This window comes from Python bivittatus, unplaced genomic scaffold, assembly GCF_059951505.1.
Source record: "Python bivittatus isolate LINGU-HERP-01145 unplaced genomic scaffold, Pbiv_v1 ctg000330_np1212, whole genome shotgun sequence".
Lineage (NCBI taxonomy): Eukaryota > Metazoa > Chordata > Lepidosauria > Squamata > Pythonidae > Python > Python bivittatus.
In genome coordinates, this window is record NW_028277058.1 from 37752573 (window position 1) to 37769177 (window position 16605).

The 16605-nt window shown below is 40.4% G+C and overlaps 1 protein-coding gene across 1 annotated transcript; it reads left to right on the forward strand.

The window, feature by feature from the left end:
- Positions 1-1360: 1360 nt before the first annotated feature.
- ANKRD54 (ankyrin repeat domain 54) lies at positions 1361-16184 on the forward strand. Its single transcript, XM_007434400.3, has 8 exons — positions 1361-1801; positions 3535-3582; positions 4892-4990; positions 6274-6345; positions 8711-8758; positions 8850-8974; positions 10618-10725; positions 11251-16184. Exons 1-8 carry the CDS (start codon positions 1570-1572, stop codon positions 11323-11325), a joined length of 807 nt encoding a protein of 268 aa, XP_007434462.1. The 5' UTR covers positions 1361-1569; the 3' UTR covers positions 11326-16184.
- Positions 16185-16605: the final 421 nt, after the last annotated feature.

The following is a 16605-nucleotide window of genomic DNA, read 5'->3' on the forward strand; positions in this document are numbered from 1 at the left end:
TCATTGGCTATGAACTGGCTATCAGTTCTATACTTTGGAAGTCCTGAAAGACCAGGTTAGGGGCAAATTGTCATGGAGAAAATCTACTTACGTGGTTGCTAGGAGCGGACAACAACTAGATGGCACTTAATCAAAATCAATTTTTCTATGCTTCTTGGTATCCAATAAGATATGGTATCATGAAAGGAAACTAGCCTTTGGTTGATCTAAGTTACAGGCTTCTGATTCACAATTGCAGCTCAATAAATCCATCATTTCCAAGCAATAATGGTGAAAATACATAAGATATCATTATACACACTACAAACACAAATACACACTACAAACAAAGTTTAGCTAAAGTTGAGGCACTTTTGTGGCACTATTTCTATAAAAGCATTTTCTCTGCCACCAAAGAGGAGCAAAAGGATTACAGAATACTTGCTTCCTGAGAATGCTCCAGTACTCTTGATAGGAAAAAAGAACTACAGGTAATACTGCAAATTTAACAGAAGACATAACACCAAAAGTTACACCTACTGAGTTTCTGTCCTGTAGGATTTACTTGTCAATGCTTAACACTATATTTATAACAACAAACTGTCCTTGAATCCTTATATAATCCTTTTATTTTAGTTTGGACAAGGTGTAGACATTAAAATCTAGCACGTGGCTTACTCCTCATTTAAACTGGAGACCTGTCTGGAAATAATGCCCCCTCTCATCACCAAGATTTAATCCCTGGCAAATGGGTTTGTATAATTTACAGCCTTGACAGTGTGCTTTGCTGTTGTTTTATTTTTGCGGTCAAGTAAGCAATGATCTTGCCCTCTGAAATGTTGTCTTTATTTTCTACTTTTATTGCATTGTATATTTAACCTTATTGCATTTCTCAAGAGTTGCACAAGTAGTGTAGTATTATCCTACTGTTTACAAAAATGGGATTTCTAGCAAAACGTTGGTATGCATTTTGCACTTCTGTTCAGGATGGTAGTTAAAGGCCCTCTTTTGCAGGACATGCTTTCGCTTCCTTCCCCTGAAGGAGTAGCACCATTCTTTCCTTCTATTTGGGATGTCCACCTGCCCTTCTCCCTTTTCTTTTTCCACATTCAGATGCCTCCCACCCCCCACCATCTCTCTCTTGTAAGTAGTGCTGTTTTGGCTATGTAAGGATGTATATTTGAAAATGCGTTTTATTCTAGTCTATAATGCTTATAACCTCCCCAGCGTGGTGCCCTCCGGATGTGTTGGACTGGACATCACCTTTGGCCAGTAACATTCGCTGACTGTAGGCAGAACGCCTTCGCCCTTTCCATGAACGCGCACGGAGGACTATACCACTTCGCTGCAGACCGAGCTCTCGCCTTTAAGGAAGAGAACGAAACTTTTTCGGGGGGTGGGGGGAGCGCACTCCTTTCCCGTCATTCTTAGTCCGTCGCTTTTAGCGTCCGACTACTCTTATTGGCTGCTGCTGGCCTCGTTCCCTTCCTTCCATTTCTATGGTTACGCGAATTTCCCCGCCTCCCGTCAGCGAGCTGCCGATTTCTGGGCCCACTTAAGTGGACGCTTGGAGGCGAGGTGACCGCAGCGATGGAAGGCGGCGGTCCGGGGGACGCCAGCCCCGCCGATGCCGCGAACTTGTTTTCCCTGGCGGGGCTTGGCGTCGCCTTGCGGACCGTCCCCGAGCCCCCGGATCCGGCTGCCTTGGGCTACTTGCAGCTGCCGTGGCAGAGGGAACACCGCGTGTGCAAGATCATCAGTCGCCGCCGCAGAGACGCCCGGCTACACCGCAAGGTGGGCCCGCTGGGCAAGGAGATTCACGGTGAGGGGCCGGCTGCGGGGCCAGGCGGGAGGGCCCTCTGCTCTTAGCGCGCGACCGAAGACCGGCCCTCGCTCTCCTCCCCAGACCCTGCGCTCGTAGGAACCGTCTGGCTAAATGGTCTGGGAGCAGCAGTCCGAGGGGGCACGGGGAAGCCTCAGTCTGTGGCTTTGTCAGGAATTTGGGTAGCAGGACTGGCAGCTCTTCCATGCTTTACTGTACTCTGAAGGAAAAGACAGCGGGCTGGAATGGAGTTTGCTGTCAAGCAGATGCGGATAAGGAACTAAGCATTCAAGTAAACACGCTTAGGCGTGGACACTCACTATTGTTCATGTGATAGTCCAAGGCAGCCTTCCGCAACCTGATCTATTCCAGTTGTGTTTATAATAGTTGTTCAACAACATGCTTTATTGTCAGGTGGGAAGACAGGATTTTTCGGTAAGAGCTCCCATGTTTTGGAACACACTGTCCCAGAGGGATGCTTGGCTTATTTCAACAAGCCAAAGCTCATAGAGGGATTAAGTGTACTACTGTGGATGGTATGATTATGTTTAGTTTTAATGGGGTCTGATTAACCATGTTGTTTTTCTTTGTTGCGTGCTGCCCAGAGTGTGTTTGATTGGATTGCTTACAAATGTTGTAGATAAATGAATAGTACTGGCCTGAATAGTGTGATCATTCCACACATCTGGAAGGCACTGGTCTGGGTTGCCGTTGATCTTAAAATGGTGTGAAAGAAAGCAGAGAAAAATGAGATACAAATGTGGCTCAATGACGTACATTTGAAATAATCGCACTGGTTAGACCTGAAGTGACCAGAATTCCTGATTTTGTATTAAAAGAATGCATCTAGTTGTTTAAGTTGTGAATAAAATGGGGTGGCTTTTGTCATGTTATATGTTAAGGATTAGCAGAATTGTGATGAATAAATGTGACCAAAGCAGTCCAGTATAACTGTATTACTTGCAGCTTGCTGCCAGGAAAATAACTGGCAGCCTGAGAAGGTTTTTTTGTTCTGTTCTGTTTTATGTATTCTGGATAAATAGCAGCAGAAATGTGGACAAAATTTGTTCACCTTACTATAAATTCCTGAGGAGAAGCAAATTGGGAAAATCTTGTAGAGTGGTGCTCTTCTCTTTCCATATATAAAGGATCATTAATTCTTGGAAAATCCTTTCAGTCAAAAACAGCCAAAACCCTCAAATTATGGAAAAGAGAAGCCAAAATTATTTGGCTCTGCCCTATCCAGGAACGTCATTGAAAGGCCTCCTGTGGCCAACCAGCCTGTGGTGCCCTGCCTGGAAAAGACTATCTACCCTATATGCCAAGGGAAGGAGAAGATCTGCTTTGCTGCTGTTTGCATTTCTAAAATAAATTTTAAGAGGTACAAAAATTCCTACAGAAAGTGAACTACAGAAGTCTTTGAAAATTTGTAGAAAAGATACAGCATCATAAAGCAGGACATTTATTCTTAAATGTCCATGCCACCTGAATAATTATGAGTCCACTAGCTAGAGGTAATATCGCACTTCCCTAGATATAAAATATTGCACTTGTGAGTGCTTATAGCAATGCTGCCTTCCCCCAGTAAAAGATCCGCCTTGAGGAGAAGGCGTGGATTGTGCACAAAAGAGTCACAAAAAAAAATTGTTTAACCAAACCTGATGTGGTTTTTGTTTGTTTTGTTTTTTTATAAAATTAAACTGTGAAGGAAATAATTCTCTCTTTTTCCACAGCTTTAAAAAGGTTGAGAGAAGCTGCTAATTCAAATGATTTAGAAACAGGTAAGAGTGCATTGGTCAGAATTCAATGTATAGGTCCATGTATTTCCCCCTACATAGGCTCTGTTGGAGAAATATGGGTCTTAATAGATGACAGGCTATAAACAGGAACAATTCTTTGCATGATAAAGACAATGATGCACATGTTGGATGATAGTGTTCAACATAGAGTATTACATTCTTGAGGATCCCACTGGAATGTAAGCTTTACAAAAAAAAATTCACTAGCTTGGAGGAAATTCAAGTAGGCCTGAAAATGGGTCTGGTAGTAAGGTGTGAGCTTTTTTTCTTCCCAGATGTTATCTTCTGTTGTCTCCTAGTTTCAGTTAAGTCTTCCCTAACCAGTTCTATTTTATCATAACATCTTGGTACATGGGATGAATCCACTGGTGGAGCTTTGTAAATAATCCCCCGAAGTAACTAGTTTATGGAAATGTTGGCTAGAAAAAATGTGGAGGACTACATTTCAGTGCTGTGCTAGCTATCCCTCCACCTGTGCTCTTCTCACTTGCCTGTATGCCACTACCACATTCCTTGGCATACCATTTCTGATTGCCAGTCAGGATTATCAGATGACTACATTTACTAGAAGGCTGCATTCCAGGAACATGAAACATTTGTATCTCATGCGGTTTCTGTGGAACTTGCTAACCTATATTAAATGTCCTCCTCTCTCTAAACCTTATTTGAAATCAGAAGATCTTTAGGCTTAACTTTGTCTGAGGTGTGCAGTGAGATATATTTGAACAGTGGGCATCATGTGTCATTTTTTTCTTTCAGCTGAGGAATGTTCAGAGTAAGAAAGCAAAATGTAAATAGAGGTGTAGTTGTGGGAGATAACAATATCCTAACTAACTGAAGTCCAGATATGGAATTAAAATTTGCATTTAAAGTTTTCATTAAAAGAGATATAAATGCACATTTATACCTCTTTAATGAAAAATTTAAATACAAATATAGAATGTTGCTTTTGGAAAAAAATATTCTGTCCAGAAACAATTAGTACGTACAGATTCTCTTTATGTATGCTTTATTTTGCTATTTCACTTTAAGCTTGAAAGGAAGTAACTGTTACTGATGCTAATTGCTTGGCAAGAATGGCTATTGAAAAGATCTGAATGAGCTTGTGCATGTATCTTATTTATTTATTTATTTATTTATGTTAAAATAAACTTCCAGCATTAAGTAACATTCTTTGAAAGATGTGCAACAGTTTATTGCATTTTAAGCTAGGATGCGGATGGTGGCTTTTATCCAATTAAACCTTCAGGGCTATTAATGCTGCCTTATCTTTCTTATTTGGTGGCACCAGTGTTGCAGCTTCTAGAAGATGGGGCAGACCCCTGTGCTGCTGATGACAAAGGTCGCACAGCACTGCACTTTGCTTCTTGCAATGGAAATGATCGTATTGGTAAGCCAATTGAAATGATGGGGGACTCTCCCTTTAGATGCCAGTTCACAGGGAGACATCGATGATTATTTTCAAAAGCATTATTATTTGCAAATTTCAACAGGGCAGTCCACTGCTCCTAGCACATGGAAGGAAACTGGGCATAAGTAATGGACACAGATGATTACAGGATAGCATGAAGTTAGAAGTGGAGATATCATTATGAAGCATACTTTCTAAAACACAGGATTGTACAGGATTGCCAGATGTCTAGAATAATTCAGGGAGGTGCTGTGGCTTTATAAATGAGCTTTAGGTGTGACCCTTGAAATATTTGGTTAAAAAATTAAGAATAGAAAAAAATCAAGAACATAGATAGCACCTGCAAATTAGGATGACACCAACATCCTTAATTAAAACTTTTCTCTCCCATCCTAGGTTGAATAGGGCTTGGATATAGGACAGATTCAGCTAAGCTAATATCAGCCCAATTTGGCCTTGGTCATTTTGGCTACCAAGAGTTGAGCAAAGCCTAAGATGGTTTTTGACTTCAAAGATGGGTAATGTTTGAGATATGAGGGTCTATAACTCAACTTTACCTACCTTCCAAAGTGCCCCTGGATGCCAGTGAATTAATCTGTGATATTATTAGATAAGATATACTTAAATTTTATTGGCATGTTCTTGGAGTTGGGGTGATTAAGGGGTAGATGAGAGAGGTAATATTTTGACTGGCAAACTATCTTCTGGGGGTGTCTGCAGTGATGGTTGTGGTTTCAAAATGGCGGGTACTACAAGGCAAGCAAAGCCTTGGCCCTTTTTATGTGTATACAGTGCATGCAATGCATGTTAAAAGGGGGTGGAGCTTTGATCACCTGGTCATGCCTACCAATTTTGAAGCCAGTGACCCTCACTGTGGACATCCCTTTACTTTTGAACAGCCCCCAAAAGTGGAAGATTAGCTGAAATTGTGCTGTGGCAGTTCAGTCATTTTGCTGGCAATTTTTGGTGATGTGATCATGGGGCAACGGGGCACAGAGATCCATCCAGTAGCACTTCATGTGCAAGCTTGACTGTTTCAAGGGACATAAAGGCAATATCTTATTATAGAGAGCTGTTCCAGTAAAGCACTTAGGAAAAGAGATCAATTTTGGTGAGACATGGGTAGGACCGATTGCTATCCCTCTCCAAGAGTTGCTATAGATGAATGAATTCTGTAAAAATAGATGACCCCTGGGCTAACACGTGGGATGTTTCTATATGGTTTTCAAAGTAAACTTGAGATACTGCTCTTTGTGTTTTAGTGCAGTTGCTTTTAGACCATGGTGCTGATCCAAACCAGCGAGATGGATTGGGGAACACTCCCTTGCATTTGGGTAAGCATTATTCATCTGAATGTGTCAATGTGGTCTTTTTTTTTCCTGAAGAAATTTGTTGAAACTAGATTTCCTGCAACTTCAGACAGCATTAGCCTGGGATTCATGGAGTAGAAAAGAAAATGAAGAATAAACCAGGAAATTGCCCATTCAAATATCACCTCAGCTGAGAGTGGCCATATGCAAACTTTTGTCTTTGGAACTAGGCCCACGTCTGCAATCCAGGAAGCATAATGCTTACTTTTCAGGTCTAGAATAAAGTTTACTGTGGTAATTTATATAAGTGCATTCTAGAATTTTTTATTTTAAGGGAAATTATATCTGGGTGTAAGCAATTGCATATCTTGTGTTTCAAAAAAGTGGATTTCAATAATCTCAGCATACAGGTAGTCCTTGGGTTATGATGGCAATGGGGACCAGGATTGCCATTGCTAAGCGATGTGGTCATAAAGCATGATGTCATGTGACTGCACCGCTTAGTGATGGCAGTCCTGGCTGCTGTTTTAACACCAGGACCGTGTGGGTCATTAAACGGGAAGAGGTGGAAGTCCCAGGCAAGGAGTGCGGGAGTGTGTGCAGGTGCTGTAGAGGGGTGGGGGTGCCGTGGGCAGGTCGGGGATGCTGTGGGTGGGTGCCACGGAACACGAGCAAGTCAGTGGAGGCCGCAGGTGGGTTGGTGGGGGTTGCGGATGGGCCGGCGGGGGCCACATGCAGGGACTGTTGTAGGCAGGTGTGTGCTACAGAGTGCAGGCAGGTATGAGCTACAGAGTGCAGGCAGGTGGGATTTCATACTCCATAGCGGGACTCCTTAGGAGAAAAAGTGGGGGAAGCAACTTACGGGAGTGACTTGTGACCTTTGCTGCCAGCTTCCCCATTGACTTTGCCTGTGGGAAGCTGGCAGGGAAGGTCGCAAATGGTGATAACATGACTGGTATGCTGCAACTGTCATAAGTGCAAGCCGGTTGCCAAGCACTCAAATTGTGATCATGTGACTGCTGGGGTGCTGCAGTGACTCGAACTTTGAGGACCATTCGTAAGTACCATTTGTTCAGTGCCGTTGTAACTTTGAACAGTCACTGAACGATGGTCGTAACCCAAGAACTACCTGTAAGGATAAGTAGGATTGCATAGCCAGAGATGCTAATGGGCAAAGGAATGCAAACTAGGTGAGAGAGCTTAAATTGGGATATTAAAGCACAATCATATGCAATTCATGTAAGGAAAAAAATGCTAGACAGCAAAAAAACCAATGTGCCTACCTTATCTTAGCGAAGATCTGAAAACATATGTATGTAATAGAAACATACCGTAGAAATACAGGAGATAGAAAGAAGGCCAAGGGACAGACAGGTAGTATGGTATTGTAGCTATAATGTCAGGAAAACTAAACTTCAGAATAGGCTGAGGTTGGCAAAGGATACTAAGAAAAACAAGAAAAACCTCTTTAGATAAGCTAAAATTAAAAAAAGAAAACAGCTATCTGCTTGATGAAGATGGCAAAACAATAGCAGGTAACAAGTTAGGGAAGCCCTAAACCAGTCAGTCAGGCACTAATACCTCAGTATATTCTAGAGCAGATCATAATAAAGTTTGTAAGCACCTTCAAAACAATAAGGTTAATTTTCTTTCTTCTTTTTTTGTGCTCAGGTAATTTCCTTAGTAAATATTGCAGACATATCTTGATTTTAGCAAACTGCGTGACCTCATGATGTTCTGAATAACAAGATAGTTACATTTGAACTAGATGGCACCTCTTTGTTGGCTTGAGAACATACTCAGAAGTGCTCCTTCATCAGATTGATGTTGAATTGAGTAGGGTGCACAGGGTTTCATGCTCCTGGCCCAGGACAATAGAAATGATGTGCTGTGGCTCTGTAGTCAGAGAAGGTGCTTCAAAGTGGGCTTGAGGTACACACACTGCCCCGTGGATGCCTCCGTAAAGAAGCTACGTCTGTTCCTGAGCTTGCAGAGTAGCCACATAATCTCAAGAAAATATACTTTTGAGTTAAAGAGGCATTGACAGTGTACCCACACCTGCTCCAAAGCATCTTGTGGTACTCTGTTTAGTTTTTTTAGGTTCTACAATATTCTTAACTTACACTATAGTATTTCTTCTAGCACAGATAGGATTTGCTGAGACTACATTGACTTGTTTAATGGCATGACGTGAGGCTGACATGAGATTAGATTTCTCAGTTTGCATTCTTATCTAGTATAATATACTTGTACATTTGCAAAGGGATCTTGTTGGAAATACAGTCTTTACCGTATTAGTGAAGTTGTGATTCTGATCAGATACAGTGTATCCTCACAGTTTTACTCTAAAGCACTACTTAGTTCTGTGTTTTATATTTCCCCTCCCCAGCTGCCTGCACGAACCATGTTCCTGTCATTACCATGCTGCTCCGTGGAGGTAACATTTTGTTTTGGCAACTCTAAAGCTGCCCTCTCTTCTGTGGTGCTCTTTCAACATGTTTTTCTTGCTCCGCATGGGCATATTTCAGGAGCTCGAGTGGATGCCCTGGATCGAGCTGGAAGAACCCCTCTGCACTTGGCCAGGTCGAAGTTGAACATCCTACAGGAGGGCCTCTCACAGAGCTTGGAAGTTGTGCGCCTTGAAGTAAAGCAGGTACACAAAAGTTATTCTGGGTTTGAGGAGCTGCCAGGTGTTTGATATTTAACAGTTGGTTCTGGGCCCCACAGAAGACAGTTGGGACTGAAGAGTGTATGTGGGCATGAGAGTTTGGTATCAGTGGATTCTGAGACAAAGGCAAAGGTGTGTAAACCTCAGTCACAAGCTAGACTAGGAAGGGAAAAACACTTGTGGCTTAGAGGACTGCAATTTAAGATGTAATTGGCCCCTCAGATCAGTTGGATAATATATGACAGAGGTCTTGATGATTCCAAACAAAAATGAATGTAATCTTTGAGAAGTTTTAGTTTTAGGTCAAGAGGTAATTATCAGATATCTTTGGAAATTCTCTTGCAAGTACATTCTGTACTTTCCTGGCAGATTGTGAAAAAAGAAAGGAGAGAAAGTATAGAGGGTGGCAGATAGAAAAGAAAGGATTATTCCCCCCTCCCCTATGTTATCTGTGACTACTTGTTGCTGACATGTGGCCTTCTACAGCCAGCATAGGGTATTTTCTTCTATACACTTCTAAATTTTTGGGCCTCTGAAAGTCTCAGGATATATTGCTGGTAATTTCATGAAGTCACCAGACTGGAGAGAGCCAAGCTACTCCCAAAAATATATTTAATCACAAACATACACAGTTTTTTATTTACCTTTTATTTTATTTACCTTCTAGGTCTTTATAGCTACAATAACTTTAGAATCTGCATTTGGTCACACTGAGGCCTCATTTCTATTATAGTCCTTCCCACCTGCAGTCCAAAATTTATGGCAGTGTATTTGAAATATTACATTCTGATATAAGCACACTAAGTGGATTTGTATAACAGTCATTGCAAAGTTTGGGTCTTCTATTCATGTGGATCTCAAATGTTATGGGATTTGGAAGTGTTTGCTGTAGCAGTGTAGCTTTCTGGCTACTGTTGTCAGCATCCACATGCATATAAAATAGAGATGAAGTCTGATCTAACAATAGATTTCTATATACATCACACATGGATTACATGCAAAAAAATGGGTGGGACTTTGATTGCAGAAATGTGGTCACTATTATAACTTTTTTGCCCACCCCACCCCTGCCCCCTGAATGCCCCTGATAAGGCTGTGGGTTAACCTCATTTCTAATCCGCTGCCTTTATGGCATGAAGGCTGTTGGATTACCTGGAGCTCATCACTGGTCATTTTTGATTGAGTTGATGGGAGTTGTAGGCCAACATTTTTATTGTTTTTTATTTGTTTTAATGTTTTTTGTTGTATGATTTTGTTATTTTTTTGTATTGCTTTTTGTGTTTTAACTTTGTGAGCTGCCAAGAGTCACATATGTGAGATGGGTGGCTATATAAATTGAACAAACAAACAAACAAATAAATAAATAATAACACTATTGCTTTAAAAAAAAACAAAGCACCTTGAGTCTCAGTGAAAAATCAGTTGCCGTTCATTTAGGGTTATGTTTATGCTTCGGCTCTAACTTTTTTCTCCCAGTCAGTTAATTTACAGTTGACTCTGTCCTTCCACTTTATTAAAAGCTTATAGTGGCTCTACAGATTTGCTTCAAAACTGGTCTTTTAACTAGAAGCCTGAATTTTCTTCATTGTTCACTGCAAACCTCATATCTCCCATGCTGTTTGTTTTAGATCATCCAGATGTTGCGGGAATATCTTGACCGTCTTGGGCGTCATGAACAGCGGGAACAATTGGATGACCTTTGCACCAGGCTACAGATGACTAGCACAAAAGAACAGGTGAGTGACCAAAGAAAAGTTTGCATATTTGATGAGCAAAGCACTTCTACAACTTGAGAAACTGGGAGATCCCAAAACTATGTTTCATATCATCACTATGAAATATTTTTAGTTACTGGTAAAATACATCAGTTGAATTTAGCATAAATTCAGAATGCGTCAGTATTGTTGGAGAGTGTCTGATTTTAAAGACAGTACTTATTTTAACTGTATTTTGACTGTTTCAGTAAGTGAGATAGCTACATTATTTCATCCCTAGTGGAGACAGGATTTTTAACCCATTTTTCCTTTTGTGGAGTGAGTTACATTTTACAGGTGTGCTAAAAGCCTACATGGGAATTAAAGAGCCAATTTTATTCCATTTGCTATTGCCATTATTGGAAGGTTTGCTGCTGCTGAATTTCAGCAGAACAATTTGGTTGGGGGACTTCGGCTGCTGCAAAAAGGGGTTGGGCTGTAAGCTGCCCATCTTTGCTGGATCCTTTTCCTTCAGGTTCTGTATCATTTCATATGTTTCCCTGGCAGGTGGATGAAGTTACTGACCTCTTAGCCAGTTTCACCTCACTCAGCTTGCAGAAGCAGAAGATAGATCAGAGGTAACAGCCTTTTCTATTGTCCTCTCACACCAAAGGAGAAGCCTTGGAAGAAAAGATAGCTGGGGCTCAACTTCAGGACTGCAGAGTTGTTGTTGCCAGTATCAAGCATCCTTTTCCTGCTGTATCTATGTTGAACGTCTGAGACCATTGGACATCAGTGACTACCTTCAATATCCATTCTTTGGGACAAGGATTTTTGCTGTGCTGCCTTCAAGGGCATCTTCATTACAGTATTCTTGTTTAAGAGTCAGGAACTTTCTGTCAGCTAATGGAACTGTAGTGGAGCTGCCCCTCTTTAAGGACACTGCCCTCAGGAAGTATCTTTGAAGTCCTGCAAGTGGCTGCTTCAGTCTGCTCTGAGTGCATTTGGGGAAATGACAGCTATTAGCAATTGCTCTGCTTTTAATACCCAGTATTTATGCAACACATCAATGAACCTTTGTAGAAGGTGACAAACTGTATCCTAGTTGGCAATGGATTTAAAAAAGCAGGGTGGGAATATTTCAAATGGAGAAAAGGCCGAAGGGCCAGCAATGCTGCCTATGTCCACTGCTGGGGGAAAAAACAAAGACTTTATGGATATCATACACATGTGTACACACATGCACATACATAAAACATTCAGTGGCAGAAACTTCCTTTATGCTAATTCTATTTCCTGCATTTTGGGTCATAGAAAGAGGCTGGTAGTAAATATGTCTACTCTCTGCCCAAGTTTCTCTTGCTTATATTACTTATATTAAAGAGGCAGAGCAAGAGCAGTTAAAAGTCTTTGGATGTCTTAGCCTGCCAGCATAAAAAGGCATTTGCAGGAGTTGGGCCCAAGAGTGATTCCTTTAGGGTGCTGCAATTACTTGCTCGATGATCAGCTGAATATTCTTATTGTGCCCTTTCCTTGGGGCACTTTCTTTTTATCACTGGTTCTTGAAATTATCTGTTTCAGAAGAAAAAAAGGAGGAAAATAATGTGGATTACATTGGGTGACATACTAGCTTACTTTCATATGCCATTTTTCTTCTTACAAGGACATAAAGTTGATTTACAGCTCATGCCAGATTCAGGTACTGTAACAAGTCATTCTGCTTTAAATCAAAATATGTCTCACTGCTCACTTGGGAAAGGAAGTGGGTTGAATGTGAGGATTGTAGTCATTTCTGATTATGGTTAGTTATGTTAAATTAGGCCACAAACCACATCTAGGATAATGTAGATGGGCAGAGAGAAGAGTTTTTCCCCAGTGCCTATGAATACTTTGAACAGATGATGCTTTCTTAATGATGCCATTGTACTTGGCTTTGGCTGAGCAGGTTTTGGAAATTCTGCATCTTTTATGGGGAAATGCCTGCCTTTTCATTCTGGTGTTCAAAATGGGGGGGGAAAAACCCTTACTCTGAAGTTCAAAAACTCTTCTGCAGCCATAAATTTGCTGAATAAGTGCTAGTTCATCAGAGAAAAAACCCTCAAGGCTGTTGTTATGTCCTAACAGTGTGTTTTGACTCCAACCAGCCAACAGCAATTAAAAAGGAAGAAATCTGTAGCCATTCCATCATCATTGGAATTCCAAGGTTGTTTTAGTTTCTTGAGATTCGTACATTCTTATGACTTTATTTTTGGTAAATATACAATGTTTGTGGCAGATACAAGTAACTGGATGCATATCTTTAAGAGAGGTACACTTCTTGGATTTCCTGAATGCAGCAGCTTGATAAGGGAATCATGTTCAGCAGAGGATGGTTTAGTTCTGAATTGGCTCAGACCTTGCTAGAGCTGTCACTGAATACAATGAATTTTATTCCATTATACAAGGAGGGTGGGAAGGAATTTGATTTTTTCAATAAAATTCTGTTTTACTGTCAGAATGAGTTTGGGATACTTATTCCTATCTGCCTTTAGGCTGAGTTCTATCTCCCCCCCCCCCCCCGCCCCTTTTTGTCTCAACCTGGAGCTGTTTCTTTACTGGAATCAACAGCAGTGAAATAGAATGTGATCGTGTCCTGTGGTTGTGAGCTCAAAGGCTGTAATCTTGATGTAATTTCCTGCCTTTAGCTTGTGATTGAAAACCCATTATTAAGGACTCTTGACTTTTAATACATTTGCTGGGAACATGTAAACATCAGCATTTGGAAAAGAATGGAGTTGATGGGGGCAAAGAAATTCTTAGTGAGAACTGCTTCTTAATTTGTTTGATCAGGTTGTAAATGGGACAGAGCAACATGTAAAAAGCTGTTCTGATCGTTTGAAGAAAAGAATAGGAATTATATAACATCTCCAAAATCATATGGAGGGGAGGGGGGAATGATAAAATATACTTCCCAACATCACAACGCAAACCATGTGATATATGTAGTTGTGTCTGACAGTAGGATGCACATACAAAAGGCTGGGGTTTGTATTGTGACATCATGATGTATGTTTTGTCATTTTTATGTTACAGCTTGTATTGGATGCCTATGAATATCTCAATATCATTTAAACTTAAACTTGCTGGAATACGTTAGAGGGTTTTGTTGCATAGATGAAAGAGGCAATAATAGTATGTTTATGCATTGCATGATACCGTGATGTACTTAAACACAATTTATTGATATAGTTTGTTCAGTTTACCCAATATGTTAAGCCATAAACCATGGATAACTGGGTTCACACAATATGCTAAACCAAGAGGAAACCACATTTTCTCTTATCATAGTATACAAATACATCTACTGGCATTGTCTGCTTATTATACCTCTCTCTATTTGAAAATTTAGTAGATGAAGATTTGGAAGAGATTCTGTCAAAGAATCTCCTTCTCAAGCTCATTTGAAAGTGTGGGAAGCTGCTTAAGACATAGAAGCTTAGACTGGATTCATACATTGTATGGCTGGTTCATACTGGATTAAGCAAATCTCATGGTTTAACATAATGTGTAATCCCAACCTTACTTTAGTTCACAAGTGGCAGGCTTGGAGGTGGGAGGTGAAATATCACAATTGTAATAAGTCTGCTTCTGCATCCTAGCTAAGCTCTGCTGTAAACAGGAAGCTCTGCATAAAGGGATTGCCCTAAAGCCTGGTTTTTGAGGTTCCTCCCTCAAACGGTAGAAAAAGAATGTAAATTAGGCAGAGATTCTGATCCCTTCCCCCCAAAAAACTTCCAAATTTCCAAAGGGAAAGTTTTTGACCATCTCCATCACTGTTTTGGCATAACCCTAATTTTCTAATTTTTGTTTACCGTGTTCTCTGTCACTGCTTGGTTTATTGATTTCAAAATCAATCCTAACTACAATATTGTAGGAGTAACACCAAGTGTTTCATTCCTCACCACAGTGTTACGTGCTGCCACAATTACTGTATCCATGGTTCTTTTTCAGATCTGGAGCCTATAAGTGTTCTGGGTAGTTTTTGGATCTGCCCCACAGAATCACCAGCAGGGTAATAGCCAGCCCAGTTTTTGTGTATGTTTAAGCTGGCTTAAAAACACAAAAACAAAAACCTGATGACCCAGAATCATCAGGGCATCACTTCTTGTAATAGTAATTTTATTTATTTATTTATTTATCAAATTTGTCACCGCCCATCTCATTAAACGACTCTGGGCAGTTTACAATGTAATGTTTCTTTTGGCTAACTATTTTTACAATGTTTTACAAAACTAATCTTTGTAATGGTTAACTGTTGGGGAGAGATGTATCACCAGTGATCGAAGACTGTCAAGGATGGCAGGCAATGGTGAAGTTTTTACAATGCCACAATTAAAAGCATAGCAGGATTATTATTATTATTAGATTTTTATCACACACACCTCTCTCTCTCTCTCTTGGGTGAGAAAAAGCCCAAAGTCAGTAGAGGAAGTGTATTTGATGAACCTGCAGATAAATGAGAATCAGAATGTGGATCTTTTTAAAAGATCCTATAATGAGACTGACACAACCAATTTAAGTAGTCAACTGAGGAGCCATGAACACATCACAGATTAAAAAATACTAACATGCACTTACATATGCATACAGATTCAAAAGAGACATGTGATGCACATAAAAAAGTAGAGCTCTAATCACACTGTTGTGACTGCCATCCTGACTTTTTTTGACCATGCTCCCATGGACACCCCTGGAGTATAGGAAGGGATGGCTGCACCACTGCTCAGAGTCTGGATGGTTTTAATGACAATTGGAAGAAATTATAAGAACTGCAGAGGACCGAGAGCATTGACCAGTGGCAGATGGTCTATTTATAAAATGTATTAGCAACTAAACCATCATGAATATACAGCATCTTGAAATCAGAACCAGAACAAGAGACGCAGCAGCACAGGTTCAAGAAAAATCTGAGTATGAAGGAAGGGCAAAGATGGCTATAAGATAAGATTTCTAATTGTAGCACATCTGGGTGGCACCAGATCAGGGAAAGCTTTCAGAGGTTAAAGCATACCAGTCTTACCACGTGAATCTGAAAACTGACAAAAGAATTGTTATGGCTATGCAGCTGTTTGGGCTCACACAGAACAATCCCAAATCCTTAGTAGCAATTAATATAAACACGGCTTTTCCACTATCGAAACAGCCAGAGAACAGCCGACATGTAAAGTGTGCAGTGGGTCACCTTGACCCAGAGCCTGCTGTATTAAAGCAACTTACAATAACGGAGGGAGAGAGGAAAAATAAGCATCTCTGTGATGAAATACTAGGAAACAGATTATTTCAGAAATTGTAAATGACTACATCATAGGCTGTTAAAAAGTTAAGCCCCACTAATGGCAAAACTTTAGCTAGGTCCTTGCGAATTAGTAAGCTATGAGTGATTTGATTTTGGCTTAGCATATTATGCAGGTTTGATCCTTGTATTTTGTCAATCATTGTTTAAAAAATATTTTAAACAAGAATTATGGCATGGACTCTTTCTTTGGGAATTTCTCTGCTTATTGCTAGTCAAGCAAACACTAATTTGGGGCACCAATAATGTTATTTATTTTAACAGTAGCCTGTTGAAAACAGCTCTCAGATATGATAAGTCCTAAGAAAGCTACAGTAAAACAAAAAGGCAATTTCAGAATAAAAATAGTAGCCACCTCCTAACAGCATATAAAATTGAGTGCACATCCAGGATAGGAATTTGTTGTGAGTGCACAATCTTTCTTCCATGTTGGGGTTTCCTCCAACTTTCTTCACCTCAATACCTAATCTACGTGGCAAAATATTCTTACAATTGCTACTGGAATTCAGACATACATGCCAATTTATAGCTGAGACTTCATATAAATGACAAAAAGGAAAATGTCTTCTATTCATTTAATAGTTGCACAG